Raw genomic sequence first — 18,217 nt, 5'->3', positions numbered from 1 at the left:
AACCAAGGGAAGAAGGGAGGAGGCTCAGTCATTTGGTCAGAGCAAAATAATAATAATAATAATAATAATAATAATAATAATAATAATAATAATAATATTAATGTTGAATCGTTGTGCCCCTTGAGTCAAATAAGTGAATGCAAAGCTGAAACTTGTGTTGCCATAGAGGAATAGAAAGCCATGCCAAAAGCTTGGACGATTCACCTCTGACGGGTAGACTTTCATGCTGGATTTATCGTAGACATCGACGGTGACGCTGTAGGTCCGGCCCACTTCCAGGATCCACCTGTTTCCCGGCTGGACGTTGAAACCTACAACCGGTTGCAGAAAGACAGCTGAGGTAGAAGCACCTCTGAGAATAAACATCACTCTCTGCGCTAAATAAAGTGTGAGGTTCCTTTCGGCACCAGAATACCGTAGGTGCGATTTCACAGGGACCACAATAGAGAAAATGAAGTTGTTAAACAATTCATCACCATAATAGTAGAAACCCCAAGGGCCATCCAGTCCAACCCCCTTCTGCTATGCAGGAAAAGCATAAGCAAAGCACCCACAACAGATGGCCATCCAGCCTTTGTAACAACAACAACAACAACAACAACAACAACAACAACAACAACAGAAGCAACCCCAGGGGCCATCTAGCCTGTGCGATAATGATGATGATGATGATGATGATGATGATAATAATAATAATAATAATAATAATAATAGGCACAACCACAAAGGTCGTTCAATCCAATCCCCTTCTGTCATGCAGTAAAGGCACAATCAAAGCATCCCCAACAGATAGTCACTCAGACTTTGTAACAATAACAATAACAGAAATTCCAGGGGCCATCCAGTCATGCAGGAAAAGCACAATGGAAGCACCCCCAACAGATGGCCATCCCCACAAGGGCTCCGCAGAGCACCCTTTAAGAACTGTTGACTTATGTTATGACATAGAGAAAGCAGTCTGTGCAAAAAGAAGCCCTGAGCAGAGATAGTAACAAGAGATGGCTTACTGACCTAAATACCCAGGTTCTACGACGTAGATGCTGCAGTTGGGGAGTCCGGACGAAGCTCGCATGTGGATATCTGATCTCTGCCGTAAGGAACGGAGCCTCGATGGAAATGGGGAAAGGAGCCGGGGCGGGTGGGAGCCCTTAAAGGCTTCCCAAGCACAACAAGGATGGGCCTGGGGTCTGGCAGAGACCGTTCTGAGTGCCAAAGGATACTCTTGTGGATGAAGACGAGGTTCACCTGTCCCAGGTGCATGGCGGTGACTGTAGCGGTCTGGGCATCCAGGACAGCCACCGGTAGCCCACCGAAGCCGTGTTCTGCCCCCTCCTCGCCCCACAGCTCCAGCTCGTAATGCTCCAGAGGGAGGTCCACCTCTGCAGAAACAACAGGCTTGGGCAACTTGGTTGAAACTGGGAACACATTATACCCGGCAACGCAAGAGGAAGCCAGCAAAGAAAATACCTGTGATCTTTCCCTGGACGATTTTGCCCACTTTGTACTTGATGTAGGCACCCACCAGCAGGTAGACGTCATGAGACGGCATCAGGAAGATGTTCTCCAAAACCAAGAGGCGCACAAAGGCAGCAGCCACTTTCTGGTGCATCAAATGCAAAATAGAGAAAATGTTGGGCAGAGAGCAACGTCCAAAACCATTTCCGATTTCTTTTAATGTGTTTGCAGTTTATTTAAGTACTAGCTCAGGTACCCGGCAATGTCCGGGTGAGGTAATTTGGTAAGGATAAAGATTAGGGGGGAAAAAGCATTGGGTTTTTTTATTTTATTAATGCTTCCATTGGAAAATGCATAAGGAGGCGGGTAAATCTTTAAAAGATGAAGATGTGGTTTTGAATTTTGACTAGGTTTTAAGGGTTTTTAACTGGGATTTTTTAAAAAAATACTGTATATATTTAATCCGCTCTGAGTCCCTTCGGGGAGATGGGGCGGGACATAAAAATAAAGTTATTATTATTATTATTATTATTAATCCTTTTTTATTTTTTTATTTATTGGCAACATTTATATCCTGCCCTTTTCGCCCTGAAGGTGAGACAAGAGTGGTTTACAAATTATATTTACATGCAATATATTATATTATTAGCAGAGCACAATATTAGCATTATATATTACTATATTGAACTATACCACTATTTTATTATACCACTATACTGTAATATTATTAGCAATATTACATATAATATACAATATATAATGAATATTATTATATAGTATTACATTATTTAATGTTTGCATATTGGTATGTTTTAAATGGTATGCTGATGCTTTTATGTTAAGCTGCTTTGAGTCTCCTTCAGGAGTAAGAGTGGGGAATAAACAAATATATTATTGTTAATAATATAACTACTGCAATTTCAATCATCCTCTGTCATTATCCCCTCAAACACTGCCATATTTAAGTCATTGGTCATGGGGGATTTGTGTGGCAAGTATGGTCCAGATCTGTTGTTGCTGAGTTGTTGCTCCAAAGAAGGTGTTCTCTGGAAGTGGGAGACATCTTATAATAACAACAACAACTACAACTACTACAACTACTTCTACTATTACCCAGGTAGAGGTAAAGGTTTCCCCTGACGTTATTTTTGTATCCTGCCACCATCTCCCCAAAGGGACTCGGGGCGACTCACATGGGGACAAGCCCAACAACAACGTAAGTTAAAACATAGATCCATAAGATTAAAACACTGTAACAATATAAAACAACATAAAAGACGTCAGAAAAATTTAAAATCTGGACAATAATAATGACTAAATATTCAGAGAGTAAAATGATGATCTTAGAAAGGACAATTATATATATACACACACACACACACACACACACACATACATATACATACATATACACACACACACACACACACATACAAACTTTGACTTTGATTAGATAGATAAATAGAGATAGATATAGTGTTGTCGAAGGATTTCATGGCCAGGATCACAGGGTTGTTGTATGTCTTTCGGGCTGTGTGGCCATGTTTCAGAAGCATTCTCTCCTGATATTTCACCCACATCTATGGCAGGCATCCTCAGAGGTTGTGAGGCATGCCATAGATGTGGGCGAAACGTCAGGAGAGAATACTTCCGGAACATGGCCACACAGCCCGAAAGACATACAACAACCCAGATAGATATAGATTTGGCACAGACATCTCCCAAGGCAAAGACCCACCTTGTAAATGGGCTCCTGGATCCGGACCTTAACCACGGCGGCCCCCGTTTTGATCCCCGACACCAGGGTCCGGTCTCCTTGTTTCTCCTCCCTTTCCATCTCAATCACATAATCCGGCGGGGAATACTCTGCTTCGGAATACTTCAGCACCCTAAGGAGACCGTGCTGGGTTTTGGCAGGATGCAACAAAACAGTTCTGCCAGGCGACAACTCCTATCGTCCCCCGTGGGCATGTCCCAAGGATGGCTCAACCGCAGCCAAGGACTGGGCTCTGCAGCCACGCTTCTCCCGATTGACTCCTGGCCTTTCCTCTCACCGAATTTTGCTGGACAGCTCCCAGTTGTCCACTTCGTCCTCGTCCTTGGCCACGCTCCACTCAAACTCCATCCCTTCCAGGCTGCTGAACGTATTCCCTGCAGGGGGAAAAGCCAGTCATAGACTCAGACAGCATTGGAAGATCAGCATAACCAAACAAACTGTGAATCTTATCAAGAATTTCTTGTTTCTACCATTATTTACATATACAACAATCTATAGTACGTACATTTACCGATCCTGCAAACTCTGGTGTTCTGTTTGGCAGGCATGCTTCCAAACAAAAACTTTGCTAGGTCTTACTTTCGGGGGAGGCCTTATATTTAGCAATTCAGCAAAACCTCTACTAAGTCTTATTTTCTGGGGATGTCTTATTTTCGGGGAAACAGGGTAGCATAGCACAATATTAGCATTATATGTTACTATACTGTACTATACCACTATACTGCAATATTATTAGCAATATTACATATAATATAAATATACAACTGTAATAGTGGATTATTATTATTTTTATAATTTTGTATTACATTATAATATTATTATCAATATTATACGTATACACAGATACATCACTCAAACATTTTTTCACTTTAGATAGATAGGGACGCTTCCGCTAGATATAGTACCTTCAGCGTCCAGAGCTCTTACACTCAGCTCAAGCGGGGAGTCCTCCACGTAAATCTCGCGGGTCCGGGAAATGATCTCCACGCGGTCAATGAGGTCCACAATGACGTCACAGCGCAGCAAGTGACCTGTCACTGAAGGGGAGGGACACACCATTGTTATCTCCCACCCGACTGTTTCATATGTCCGTCCCAATTGCAGAGCCCAGTATCACATTTATCTAGTCTGACCCCCTTCTCCTATAAAGAAAAATAGTAACAACAACAACAATAATAATAGTTGCAAGGTGACTCTAAAGGTCATCTAGCCTGACCCCATTTTATTAAATAATAATAATAATAAAAATAAGAGTTGGAAAGGGCATCCCTAAAGGTCAGCTAGTCTGACTCCATTCTCCTATAAAGAACAACAACAATAGAGGAGTTGGAATGGGACCCTAAAGGTCATCTAGCCTGCCCCAATTTTCCTAAATAATAATAATAGAGTTGGAAAGGCTACCCCTAAAGGTCGGCTAGTCTGAACCCATTCTCCTATAAAGAACAACAACAACAACATAACAACAGTAGGGGAGTTGGAAGGGGATCCTAAAGGTAATATGGACTGACCTCATTCTCCTGTAAAGAAATATAATAATTATAATAGAAGATTGAAGGTGACTCCAAAGGTCATTTAGTCTGACCCCATTTTTCTACAAATATTATAATAATAATAATAATCATCATCATCATCATCATCATCATCTAAAGTTGGGAAAGGGGACTGTAAAGATGATGTACACTGAGTCCATTCTCCAATAAAGAAATATAATAATACTAATAATAATGTTGGGTTGGAAAAGTCTAGATCAGGCATGGGCAAACTTGGGCCCTCCAGGTGTTTTGGACTCCAACTCCTACAATTCCTAACAGCCTACCGGGCTTGGATTGTGAAGGGGGACAATTATTATACCGAGGCTGGATGGCCATCTGTCAGGAAGGCTCTGATCCTGCCTTTCCTGCCTGGCAGGAGGGGGTTGGAGTGGATGCAGGGGGTCTCTTTGGGGTCCCTTCCAACCCTAGGAGTCTATGACTGTGCTCAGAAGTGACGAAGGAAAGGCTGGGCCTCCCTACCGACTTCCTCGGCGATGATGACGCTGGCCAGCTTCGCGGCCTGGGAGGCGCGAGGGGTGAGCAGGGCTCTCTGCGAGCAAAGCGTGCCGTTCCCGTACATGGGCTCAATGGAGACTGCGTCGTGGCGAGTGGAGTACCTGCAGACAAAGCAGAACGGGGCGTGCGCTCGAATGCGCTGCTTTTATCTTGTGCAGCAGTCTCGCTTATCCAACCTTCTGGATTATCCAACGCAGTCTGCCTCCCGCCGGATCCAAAGTTGTTTCTCTAGGCAGCAAGGACTGAACCTTTTATGGATTTAACTTCCAAAAATGTTGTTTAATTCATGCACTTTGCACCACTGCCCAGCCTTTTTATTATCTTGTTCTTTTATAGACAGATGGGGCGAGATACAAAAATAAAGTATTACAGTATTACTAAAAATTAATATTGCTGTTAATTTGTTGGTTTGATCTGTGTAACATTAAATGTTAATGTTTAATGTTTATTGTGAATGCATTTTTAATTTTGTTTGTGGAAATTTGGGCATGGCCCCATGTTAGCCGCTCTGAGTCCCTGCGGGGAGATGGAGGCGGGATACAAAAATAAAGTTATTATTATTATTTGAAACACAACAAGATGAGTCCACAGCAGACACTCTGCTGGCTGTTGTATTGGATCCCACGTCAGACACTTCCCAAGTGTCTAGGACTAAAGTTATTATTATTATTATTACTGTAACTTTATTTTATGCAATTCTATCCTTATTTGTAGTCACTGTTTTAATAGACAGTGTTTTAATAGTCAATGTTTTTAATACATTGCAATGTTTTGGTGCTAAGTTCGTAAATACAGTAATCACTACATAACGTTACTGTGTATTGAACTGCTTTTTCTGTCGGTTTGTTGTAAAACATGCTGCTTAATTTGTAAAATCGTAATTTAATAGGCTTTTCCTTAATCCCTCCTTACTATCCAACATTTTCGCCCATTTATGTTGGATAAGCGAGACTCTACTGTAATTATATATATATCTATATCTCTTTCCCTGTGATATGATGTCCAGGCAGGTGTGAATGTTGCCATTGGCCACCTCGATTAGTATTGAACAGCTTTGCCACTGCAAAGCCTGGCTGCTTCCTGCCTGGGGGATCCTTTGTTGGGAGGTGTTAGCTGGCCCTGATTGTGGGATCCCCCTGTTTTTTAGTGTTGTTTTTTATTTACTGTCCTGATTTTAGAGTATTTTTAATACTGGGAGCCACCGTGGCTTTTTCTTTTGCAGTTATAATCTTCTATTTTCTCGTCTCAATTGGGAAACAAGTTCAGGAAAATATGTAAAAGAAGGCCTGCTTGAACAATTCAGTGTTTGGAATGCCTCGCCTGTCAATCTTCCGCCAAGCCCCGCCCCCTCGGCTGAGGCCCCGCCCCTCACCAGGCGTAGCACCCGCCCTCGGCGCCCAGGACGAAGGGGACGCGCTTCTCCCGGCTGAAAGGCAGCAGCACTTTCGGGGCGTTCAGCTTGTAGGCCTCTCCCGCTTGGAGGAGCCCCGCGGCGAGGAGGAAGAGCGCCGCCCGAAAGCGGAGGCCTCGGCCCGGCATCGTCGACGCCCGGCACAAAATGGCGGCCGGGCCCGGAGATCGAGGCGGTCGGCGTCCTCCGTTCTGCGCATGCGCGCTCCCAATTGGGGGCTCTGATTGGACGTCGTTCCCGCTCTTTTGGGAGTCCTTCCGCGCATGTGCCGCCTTGCCATGCTCCAATCCGTGCGCGCATGCTCAGTGGGCCATTCATTCTCGCCGCTCAGTAGTTCAGGGCAGAGGCTGCTTCTACGCATGCTCAGTAGGCCACGAGACAAGCCTGTTTGTTTACATCTGCAGTGTGGAATGAATGCAGTGAATTGCAATGGAGAAGCTATCCCATTGCAATTCACTGCATTCATTGTGTGTGTGTGTGTATGTGTGTGTGTGTATATATATATATATATACATACATAATTATTATGTTAGATGGCCATCTGTCATGGGTGCTTTGATAATAATAATAAATAATAATAATTTGATTATGTTGTTCCTGTATGGAAGAAAGGGGTTGGACTGAATGGCCCTCTTTGTATTCCCTCCAAACTCCAGGATCCTATTATTATTATTATTATTACTACACAGAGGTTAGATGGCCATCTGTCGGGAGTGCTTTGATTGTGCTGTTCCTGCAAGGAAAAAAGTTTGTTGGACTGGATGATCGCCTTCGAGGTCTCTTCCAGCTCTCAAATTCCATTTCAGACCAGGATACAGAGTGCAACAGGCACAGGAGAGATCACCTGAAGACGTGGAATGTGGGTTATAGGTATGCTGATGACACCCATATCTATTTATTTACTGTCAATCAACAGGTTGACAGTTCGAAGCCCGGTCAGGGTGAGCTTATGCCAACCTAGCAGTTCAAAAACATGCAAAGGTGAGTAGATGGACGAATGGAATTAATTATATATACGTTTAAAGGTTTTTATAATGTGTTTTAACAATGTTATTAATGGATTTGTTTATATTGTTTTGTTTTTATGATTGCATTTTGGGCATTAAATTTTGCCTAATTTTGTAAGCCACCCTGAGTCCCCTTGGGTGAGAAGGGCGGGGTATAAATGTAAATAAAATAAATAAATAAATAGATCAATAGATGTTGCTTCTGCAGGAAGGTGATGGCACCCCATGCAGTCATGCCAGGGGCCACATGACCTAGGAGGTGTCTACGGACAATGCCGGCTCTTTAGCTTAGAAATAAAGATGAGCACCAACCCCTAGAGTCAGACACAACTAGACTTAATGTTAGGGAAAAACCTATTTATCTATAATAGCTGTATCTATGTTCAATAGTCTGTCTTTTCAGTGTCTAAGGCCCGGGCTGTGGCGCAGGCTGACGAGCAGCCAGCTGCAACAAATCACTCTGACCAAGAGGTCATGAGTTTGAGGCCAGCTCGGAGCCTGCGTTCGTCTTTGTCAAGGCATTGAATGTTTGCCTTTTATGTGTAATGTGATCCGCCCTGAGTCCCCTTCGGGGTGAGAAGGGCAGACTATAAATACTGTAAATAAATAATAATAATAAATAAATAAGTGGCATTGAATGTTTGCCGTGTATGTGTTGAAGTGGGAATGATTGCATATAGAGTTGTTTAAATGTAATTGAGTTATAGTGTTGCAATGTGAGCTGGAGATTGCATCGTGCACTGTCTGCTGTCCACTATGCAAGTGTGTAAAGAGTTACCTGCAGAGGTGATTATAAATAGCTCCCTGTGTTATCTGCTCTGCTCTCTGCCTCTCCGCACTATCTGTATATATCATCTTGAGAGTTTTCCGTTTGTTAGTAAACCTTTTGTAGATAGCCAAACAGGCTTCAGCCTCTTTATTGGTGCCAGTGATTCTTTGTTGATCTTCCGCTGCATGTGTGTTTATCCAAACCGCGCGCTCTGACAGTATGTACGTTCTGTGACCCGCCGTGAGTCCCCTTCGGGGTGAGAAGAAAGGGCAGAATACAAACACGGTTAAGTAAACAAATAAAAGGTTGACGCCATGGATAATCGAGGGAATGCTTCCGTTTATTATTTCCAAAACAACAAAAAAAGAGACAATAAAAGACAAAAAGTTCTTTTTGTTTGTTTGTTTTAGTATCAAAACACTTGATATGGTTTTTCCTGGTTTCTCCACGGCCCACACTGCCTCCTCCTCGGGCCCCAAAGGGACCGAAACACAAGCCAAGCGCAGGCCCGGCTTCGGGGATGATCCCGCTTGCGGGGACCCCCTTTTTGCATCAAGACACTAAGACTGTGCGGACGAGAGCGAGGAGGCGGGCGAGGGAAGAAGAGGCCCCGGAGGAAGGAGCACCTCGGAAAGGGAAGGAAAGAGGGACAAAGCAAGAGGTGCGCAAGGAACGACGACCGCGGTTAAGAAGCGTGCCAAGAGCGAAAGAGAAATACGATCACTTTAAAAACCTGATAGACAATTTTTGACACCGTTGCGTCCCCCCGTCCCATAGAAATAGCATTAAAAACCACAAAAATATGCGTCTGTGTGTGCGCGCAGTGCACCTTTCCCGTTCTCTTGTTTGTGTTTTGGCAAAGGAAGAAACCAAAGCCGCATCTTGAGACCCAAAGGAGTTTAAGGAGGGCTTGGTTTCTGTGCTGAGTTCTCCCTGGCAGATCCCAAAGGAAGGAAAGAAGGAAGGAGGGAAAAAAGGAAGGAGGGGAAAAAGGAGGGGAAAAAGGAGGGTTCCGGTCAGCCAGGGCACGGCTTGGAATGGACCTGGCCAGCCATACAACACAATGGGAGAAAGTGGAGCTGGTTACATCGGGAAACCTTAAAAGCCAACCGCTTGCAAGCCCCAGCATGACAAAAAAACAAAGCACGAGAAAAAAGGGGGGAAGGAGGAAAGAAAGAAGACCTATGGCGACAAAGCTGCGTCCGCCCGGGACCCCCCTCCTCCCCGCACCACGATTGCCCTGTGTTTGGGTCCCGCGGCCAACGCTTGGCCTGGGAATCGGAATTGGCAGAGACGTCGGGTTCAAGTTGGCAATGGAATGTTTACACCTCGGAGCCTTCTCCCTGCTTTTTCAAGGGAGACAGGCCGCTTTCTGATTATTATTATCATCATCATATCTTTTTTTTACTTTCTTTCCCCCCTCTTCTCTCTATATTTTTAAGACAGAGCTGGCCCCCCCCGGCAGAAAGAAGGCCGCTGCCCGGGAGGCTAGAAAGGCAATGGAGGGCGAGAGGGGAGGGGGGGGGGGGCGGAGTGCACTCGCTCGCTCGGCCCCGGTTACATGTCGTTCAGGTCCAGCAGGGTCTGGTCCAACATCCGCTGCGTGCAGAGATGCTCCTCTTTGGTGCACTTCAGTTTATCTGGAAGGGAAAAGGGAGCGGGTTAGAGTCCGGGCTCGCCATGCAAATCGCTCCGACCCCAAAACGGTGCAGTGTCCTTCCCAGCCGTGCAGCTGCCCTCCCCCCTCTGACCCCAAAACAGCATTCCCGTCGCCCTCGGCCATCAAACCTGGCCATGAGAAGCCAAAGCTGTGTCCGCTTCATGCCCCGGAGCAGCAAAACCCTTGGCATCCAAGCCAGGCCGTGCTCCCTACCCCACTCTTTGGATAGTAAAAAGGGGAAGGGGAAAGAATAAGGGTACAAATATGGGTAGGAGTAAGGGCAAGGGTACGAATTGGCGTAATATAATAAGGAGCCCCAGTGGCAAAGTGCGTTAAAGTACTGAACTGGAGACCAAAAGGTCCCAGGTTCAAACCCCGGGAGCGGCGTGAGCTCCTGCCAACCTAGCAGTTCGAAAACATGCAAAATGTGAGTAGATCAATAGGTACCACTCCGATGGGAAGGTAACGGCGCGCCATGCAGTCATGCCGGTCACATGACCTTGGAAGTGTCTACGGACAACGCCGGCTCTTTGGCTTAGAAATGGAGATGAGCACCAACCCAAAGAGTGTGAGTAGATCAATAGGTACTGCTCCGGCGGGAAGGTAACAGCGCTCCATGCAGTCATGCCAGTGGCCACATGACCTTGGAGGTGTCTACGGACAATGCCAGCTCTTCGGCTTAGAGCACCAACCCCCAGAGTCGGACATGACTGACTTAACATCAGGGGAAACCTTGACCTTTACCTAATTGTGTTTAAGTGCAAGACAAGGGTTAATGCACTTTGCCACCGGGCCTCCATTATTATTAATATATATTTAAATCATGTCTGCCTGTCTGTCCATGCATCTATCTGTCTGTTCTATGAATCTGTCTATCTATACAGCTATAGCTAAATCATGTCTGTCTATGCATCTATGTTTTTTCTATCTGTCTATGCATCTATTTATCTTTCTTTACATCTATCTATCCATCTGTCATTTCTATTTATACAGCTATGTATTTCAATTTATACAGCCCCGGTGGCAAAGTACATTAAAGCACTGAGCTGGAGACCAAAAGGTCCCAGGTTCAAAGCCCGGGAGTGGCGTGAGCGGCCACTGTTAGCTCCAGCTCCTGCCAAGCTAGCAGTTCGAAAACATGCCAATGTGAGTAGATCAATAGGTACTGCTCCGGCGGGAAGGTAAGGGCACTCCATGCAGTCATGCCAGTGGCCACATGACCGTGGAGGTGTCTATGGACAACGCCGGCTCTTTGGCTTAGAAATGGAGATGAGCGCCAACCCCCAGAGTGTGAGTAGATCAATAAGTACTGCTCCGGTGGGAAGGTAAGGGCGCTCCATGCAGTCATGCCAGTGTCCACATGACCGTGGAGGTGTCTATGGACAACGCCGGCTCTTCGGCTTAGAAATGGAGATGATCACCAGCCCCCAGAGCTGGACATGACTGGACTTAACATCAGGGGAAAACCTTTACCTTTAAATATGGAGTTAGAATAAAGGTAAACATATGGGTAGGAATATGGGTAAGAGTAAGAAGGTGGAGTTCAAATAAAGGTGATATTGATAGGAATAAGGGCAAGAGTACGAGCTAGAATAAAGGTAATATGGATAGGCTCTCTTTGAGCCCCTTCCAAGCCTAGGATCCTATGACCCTGTGCCCGGCGGGTGATGCACAGACACCTGTTCCATGAGCTTTCACGCGTGGGCATTCCAAATCCCCCCCCCCCCGGCAAACGTCTCCTGCCCCCCAGTTGCATCAACGCAGGTTCCCCATGCACGGGCAGGCCAAGAACAGTGATATCAATGGCCAAAGAAGGTGCAAACCGCCTCACAAGCCAAGCCTGGCCAGTCCCAGACTGGAAAAATGCAGGGATGCTGTGCGTTTTCAAAGGAACAGACCATGAGTTGCTGTGAGTTTTCCGGGCTGCGTGGGAGAAAGAACTCTTCTCTGTTGGAGGCAAGTGTGAATGTTGCAATTAATCACCTTGATCAGCATCAAAAACCCTTGCAGCTTCAAGACTTGACCGATTCCTCCCTTGTTGGGAGGTGTTAGCTGGCCCTGATTGTTTCCTGTCTGGAATTCTCTGTTTTCAGGACAGTAAATAAAGAACAAGATTCAGAAAACAGGGGAATTCCTGACAGGAAACAAGCAGGGACAGGTAACACCTCCCAACAAACTATTCCCCCAGTCAGGAATGAGACAGGCTTTGAAGCTGCAAGGCTTTTCAATGCTAATCAAGGTGATTAATTGCAACATTCACATTTGCCTCCAACAGACAAGAGTTCTTTCTTTCTTCCACCCTGGACATCATTCCGCAGGGATATATAAAAACCCCACCTGCCTAGTTTCCAACAGACCTCACAACTTCCGAAGATGCCTGCCATAGATATAATAATAATAACAACAACAACAACAACAACAATAACTGCCAACTGCAAAAGGCCACTCTACTGGGATCTGCACACATCATCCGAAAATACATCACACAGTCCTAAACGCTTGGGAAGTGTTCGACTTGTGATTTTGTGATACGAAATCCCGCATATCTATCTTGGTTGCTGTGTCATATAATATAATATAATATAATATAATATAATATAATATAATATAATATAATATAATATAATATAATATAATATAATAATAATATACATCACACAGCCCTAAACGCTTGGGAAGTGTTCAACTTGTGATTTTGTGATACGAAATCCAGCATATCTATCTTGTTTGCTGTGTCATAATAATAATAAAATAATAATAATAAAAATAATAATAATAATAATAATAATAATAATAATGATAATAATACATCACACATTCCTAGACACTTGGGAAGTGTTCGACTTGTGATTTTGTGTTACGAAATCCAGCATATCTATCTTGTTTGCTGTGTCATACAAGAATAATAATAATGATAATAATACATCACACATTCCTAGACACTTGGGAAGTGTTCGACTTGTGATTTTGTGATACGAAATCCAACATATCTATCTTGTTTGCTGTGTCATATAATATAATATAATATAATATAATATAATATAATATAATATAATATAATATAATAATAATATACATCACACAGTCCTAAACGCTTGGGAAGTCATAATAAATAATAAAATAATAATAACAACTTCTTTATTTTTATATCCCACCTCCATCTTCCTGCAGGGACCCGGGCGGCTAACATGGAGCCAAGCCCAATAATCACAAGAGAACAGAATAAAATATATACATAAACACATCACTAATGAATACTATTACAACAAAGTAAAACATATTTGTACACAATAATATAGTAATGCAAGGGCCGGACTGTGGCGCATCTGGCTAGTAACCAGCTGCAATAAATCACTACTGACTGAGAGGTCATGAGTTCGAAGCCTTGGTCGGGTTAAGCCCCCGACCATTAAATAGCCTGGCTTGCTGTTGACCTATGCTGCCCTGAAAGACAGTCAAGTAGCGAAATTTATGTACGCTTTATGCGGGAGGCTAATTTAACTAATTTACAACATCATAAAAACTGCCAGCAAAACACAAGGAAAGGAAGGAGGAAGTACAGCCACTAGCGGACAGTGAAGCAACAGCTCCCCCTGTGGCCAAAATCATGAAGCTGGAAAAAAAAAAGTTAAATGCCTCTGTGTCTGTCTATATATGTTGTTTGTCTGTTGGCATTGAATGTTTGCCATATATGTGTTCATTGTAATCCGCCCTGAGTCCCCTTCGGGGTGAGAAAGAAGGGCGGGATATAAATACTGTAAATAAATAAATAAATAAATATTTATTTACAGCATTTATATTCTGCCCTTCTCACCCGAAGGGGACTCAGGGCGGATCACATCTATATATATAAATGAGTGATGGCATCACGGCGACCAACAAAACAACAAAACTACAGGCTCCCCAACCTCGAAATTTGACAACACAACCCATCATCCACGGCTCTAGGTTGATACAACAAAAAGAAAAGAAAAGTCCTAATTAGAGAGAGAGGAATAATTGCTTTTATCCAATTGCTGCCAGTTAGAAGGCTAAGCTCCTCCAACTTGGTCTCCTAGCAACCCAATAAAATTTTTAAAAAAACACTTAAAAAAATTAAAAACACTAAAAAATTAATACAATAAAATACTATAATAACAGAAAATAACTAAAAATAATACAAGAAAATAATAAAATATAATAAATAAAAAGATAACTTACAATAAAATTAATTAAAAAATACAAATAACATCAAATAAAAATTACACAACAATTTTTAACCAATACCACCACCACTTTGCCACAGCAACGCGCGGCCGGGCACAGCTAGTTACACATATAGGCAAACATTCAATGCCTTTTAACAGAGAACAAAGACAAGACAAACATAGGCTCCGAGCGGGCCTTGAACTCATGACCTCCTGGGCAGAGTGATTCATTGCAGTGATTCATTGCAGCTGCTCTCCAGCCTGCGCCACAGCCCGAGCCCATAAATAAATGTATATATGGGCCAAACACCAGGAGAAAATACTTCTGGAACATGGCCAGGCAGCCCGGAAAACTCACAGCAACCCATGAAAGCCTTCGACAACACATTGAACAGACCATGCTTTCTGCACCCGAGAGCTTCTGACTCGAGCAGCAAGGTGTTTCCAGAGGTGATACATACCTATCCAAGTCCTTGCCTCTGCTGCGCGGGTTGTTTGTCAACACAAAGAAGAGCACAAGTGGGAGAAGGACACCCCAGGCACGTTTGGAAATGGGCCAGCGGTTGGTTTTATTGAGGCAAGACACACAAATATAGAGATATATGTATGTATATCAGCTATGTCTAGGTCTTTACTAAATAATAAGTCAGCCACATCCATGCAAAAGGAAGCGTGTTTGCGGGAAGAGGAGGAATGCAACAGGGTCTAAAGAAGGAATGGAGACAGGGAGGAGAAAACCAAACCCAGCCTTTCTTTCTCAACACCGAGAAGGAAAAGAGCCAGTGCCATTCCCGGCTTCGATAGACCAGGCAAACTTGGGCCCTCCGGGTGTTTTGGACTTCAACTCCCACAATTCCTAACAGCCTACCGGCTGTTAGGAATTGTGGGAGTTGAAGTCCAAAACACCCGGAGGGCCCAAGTTTGCCCAGGCCTGAGATAAGAGTCTATCAAGCTATGCAAAAGTCTCATCATACAAGCGCTAGAGATCTATCTACGGCACCAAAAAACGGGTGAAGAAGGCGTTGGGGAGTTCGGAAAAGCACAGAAAAAAAAGGAACCGAGAGGTTTTCCGTCGGGTCTGTTTCGAAAAGGAATGGGAACCAGACCCGTTCTCAAGTCAGTCACACAGATCATGCAGGGTGAGCTTCAGCTCGTTCGCCAGCAGACGGTTTTTCTCAAGCTGGCTGTATAGACGCTCTGCAGCACCGGAAGGAAAAGGAAGAGGAGGAGGACATTCAGGAAGGAAGAGAAAGAAAAGAAGACAAAAAAGAGACAAAAGGGAAGGTTAGTTAAAGATCCGGAGATGGGACGCCTCCCGCTTCCACCCAGCAGCGAAGAGGAAAAGCCAGGAGTAATGAAGTATGAATTTTTAGTTTACAGATGTTATGTTTAATTGTGTGTTTGTGTTTTAAAAGGGTGAGTATTACAGTTATTGCATCTCAGCACTCAGAGGCTGGTTGCCATGGAGAACTAGGCGGAGCCAACTGCCGTTTTGTTGAAAAGGTGCAGTTTAAAAAAGCGATTCAGTCTGTGCTCTGACGAGGCACAGGGAAGATTGAGGGGATCAGGGAGGCTCAATTGTTTATTTTTGAGTCGGTTTAAAATAAGTTTGGTGACTTATTTAATGTAGTCTTTGTCCTGGTAAGGAACAGAGAATCTGTGATTGTATATCACAGGGTGACTGCGGTTTAAAAGTAGCAGAGGAAGAAGTTCTAACTACTTTAAGTAAACGAAGTGACACTTTAGGGAGTTTGACTTACCTCATTCTAATATTGTAACTGTTAATAAAAGTGCCTCTAAGTGAGAAACAACATTGTAACCACTAACCTCTGTGCCTGAATAAACTTGTTATTGTTCCTCCAACATCTAAGCCTCTATCGCATATATTATAAACTAAGCTATGTTACCATCTAAAATGAATAAGAAGGAATTTTTTTAAAAAAAAGGTCTCCTCTCTGAGTCTTTGGTGGCTGCATCTTTGCAAACAGGGTGGCAGCGGTGGGATAAAAAGATTCCCCCTGCCTGAAAGAACCTTAGTTATTCTTAGTTCTTCACAAATTGGTGGCAGCGGTTAATAGTTCGTTACACCAGGAAAGGGGTGCAAGGGGAAGACTCGCCAGGGAAGCCAAAGGAGCCTGCAAAGAAGCCGCTCTGGACGCCAGCCGAGGAGGAACGCGGGACAAGAAGAGTCCGCTTACTAGTGATATGCGTGGTATGTGTTTCATCTGTTTCGTTCGTCTCATCATTTAGTATCGTCCATTCGTTCGTCTCATCATTTAGTATCGTCCGTTCGGCGGCACGAAACCAAAGATGCCATTTTCGGACACCACAAAAGAGAAAGCTGCACAGTCACCATGCTTGCTTTCGTTTTCCTTTCGTTTCAGGCCGCGTAACAATAAGCAGGTCCCCATGACAGCTGATGTGTGCCAAAGGGTGTTAATAATATTAATATTAATAACAATAGTTACTCTGGGACCCTAAGCTGGGTCTGAGAAAGGGCTGCTTCCCCATGACAGCTGATGTGTGCCAATGAGTGATAATAATATTAATATTAATAACAATAGATATTCTGGGACCCTAAGCTAAGTCTAAGAGAGGGCTGCTTCCCCCTGACATCTGATGTGTGCCAATGGGTGTTAATAATATTATTAGTATTAATAACAATAGTTACTCTTGGACCGTAAGCTAGGTCTGGGAGAGGAGTCCCTACCCGTTACATCTGATGTGTTAATCATAATATTAGTATTAATTACTCTGGGACCGTAAGCTGAGTGTGAGAGAGGGCTGCTTCCCCAGGACAGCTGATGTGTGCCAATGGCTGTTAATAATATTAATAACAATAGTTACTCTGGGACCCCAAGCTGGGTCTGAGAGAGGGCTGCTTCCCCATGACAGCTGATGTGTGCCAATGGCTGTTAATATTAATAATATTAATAACAATAGTTATTCTGGGACCCCAAGCTGGGTCTGAGAGAGGGCTGCTTCCCCATGACAGCTGATGTGTGCCAATGGGTGTTAATAATAATATTAGTATTAATAACAATAGTTACTCTGGGACCGCAAGCTAGGTCTGGGAGAGGAGTCCCTCCCTGTTACATCTGATGTGTGCCAATGGGGGTTAATAATAATATTAGTATTAATTACTCTGGGACCGTAAGCTGAGTATGAGAGAGGGCTGCTTCCCCATGACATCTGATTTGTGCCAATGGGCATTAATAATATTAATACAGTAGTTACTCTGGGACCCCACGCTGGGTCTGAGAGAGGTCTGCTTCCGTATGACATCTGATGTGTGCCAATGTGTTAATAATATTAATAACAATAGGACTCTGAGGAAGACCCAAACATTTTTTTCGTAAACAAGACGAAAATTATATTTGTATAGGCGTCTCATTTTCGGAAACGGAGACAAATACAAAACTAATACAAAATGAAGCCATTGAATCTGAAACCACGTAGGTTGTCCTTGATTAAAACAGCTTTAGAATCATGGGTCACGAAGCAAAACCCTGATTTTTTCCCCCCAAAATGGTTTGGATGCCTGGGTCGAACGGTGGCGCAAATGTGTACACGTTAATGGTGACGATGTTGAGCGGTAGTTGTGTGTTCAGGCCATGCTCTGCTGTCATAGGTTCATTCATAACGCTTTTTATGATGCAGGAGGCAACACTTTTTGACCCACTCTCGTATATTGTAGCTTTGGACGGCATAGGGAAGGGTGAACACCCCTGTGTTGTTTGTTTTGGTCTCAGTGTCCCTGTTGAGAAGATGTCACATCACTTTCTGTCCCTGTGATAACTGGATCTGCATGTATAGTCCTTTTTGCCCAGCCCTGCGCACAGGTTCGAGATCTCCTCCTCATTCTCCAATTATTTAAAGTGTAAAGAAGTGTGTGAGAAACAG

General features: G+C 43.9%; 2 protein-coding genes across 13 annotated transcripts in view; both read right to left on the bottom strand.

Annotated features, from left to right (window-relative positions):
• The window catches only part of nup210l (nucleoporin 210 like), a 43,640-nt gene extending 36,672 nt beyond the window's left edge, over positions 1–6,968 (bottom strand). The window contains exons 1-9 of the mRNA XM_008123045.3: positions 6,653–6,968; positions 5,245–5,381; positions 4,138–4,269; positions 3,510–3,606; positions 3,194–3,344; positions 1,468–1,600; positions 1,221–1,379; positions 1,012–1,080; positions 205–311 (exon numbers count right to left, since the gene is read on the bottom strand). Of these exons, the coding sequence (XP_008121252.1) occupies positions 205–311; positions 1,012–1,080; positions 1,221–1,379; positions 1,468–1,600; positions 3,194–3,344; positions 3,510–3,606; positions 4,138–4,269; positions 5,245–5,381; positions 6,653–6,819 (1,152 nt within the window). The 5' untranslated portion in view covers positions 6,820–6,968. The remainder of the gene's footprint in view (positions 1–204; positions 312–1,011; positions 1,081–1,220; positions 1,380–1,467; positions 1,601–3,193; positions 3,345–3,509; positions 3,607–4,137; positions 4,270–5,244; positions 5,382–6,652) is intronic.
• Positions 6,969–8,786: 1,818 nt separating this feature from the next.
• tpm3 (tropomyosin 3) overlaps positions 8,787–18,217 on the bottom strand; it is a 74,743-nt gene continuing 65,312 nt past the window's right edge. For 4 of the 12 annotated variants that reach the window (XR_010001255.1, XR_010001254.1, XR_010001257.1 and 1 more), the window contains 2 exons: positions 14,776–15,511; positions 8,787–10,107 (listed from right to left, as the gene is read on the bottom strand). Coding sequence is in view for 8 of the 12 variants with exons in the window: in XM_062964991.1 (XP_062821061.1) it covers positions 10,025–10,107 (83 nt within the window). In the remaining 4 variants the exon portion in view is untranslated. The remainder of the gene's footprint in view (positions 10,108–14,775; positions 15,512–18,217) is intronic. The other 8 variants (XM_062964988.1, XM_062964987.1, XM_062964993.1 and 5 more) reach the window with 2 other exon arrangements.

Source organism: Anolis carolinensis, unplaced genomic scaffold, assembly GCF_035594765.1.
Source record: "Anolis carolinensis isolate JA03-04 unplaced genomic scaffold, rAnoCar3.1.pri scaffold_14, whole genome shotgun sequence".
Taxonomy (NCBI): Eukaryota; Metazoa; Chordata; class Lepidosauria; order Squamata; family Dactyloidae; genus Anolis; species Anolis carolinensis.
This window is presented reverse-complemented; position numbering and strand designations above follow the sequence as displayed.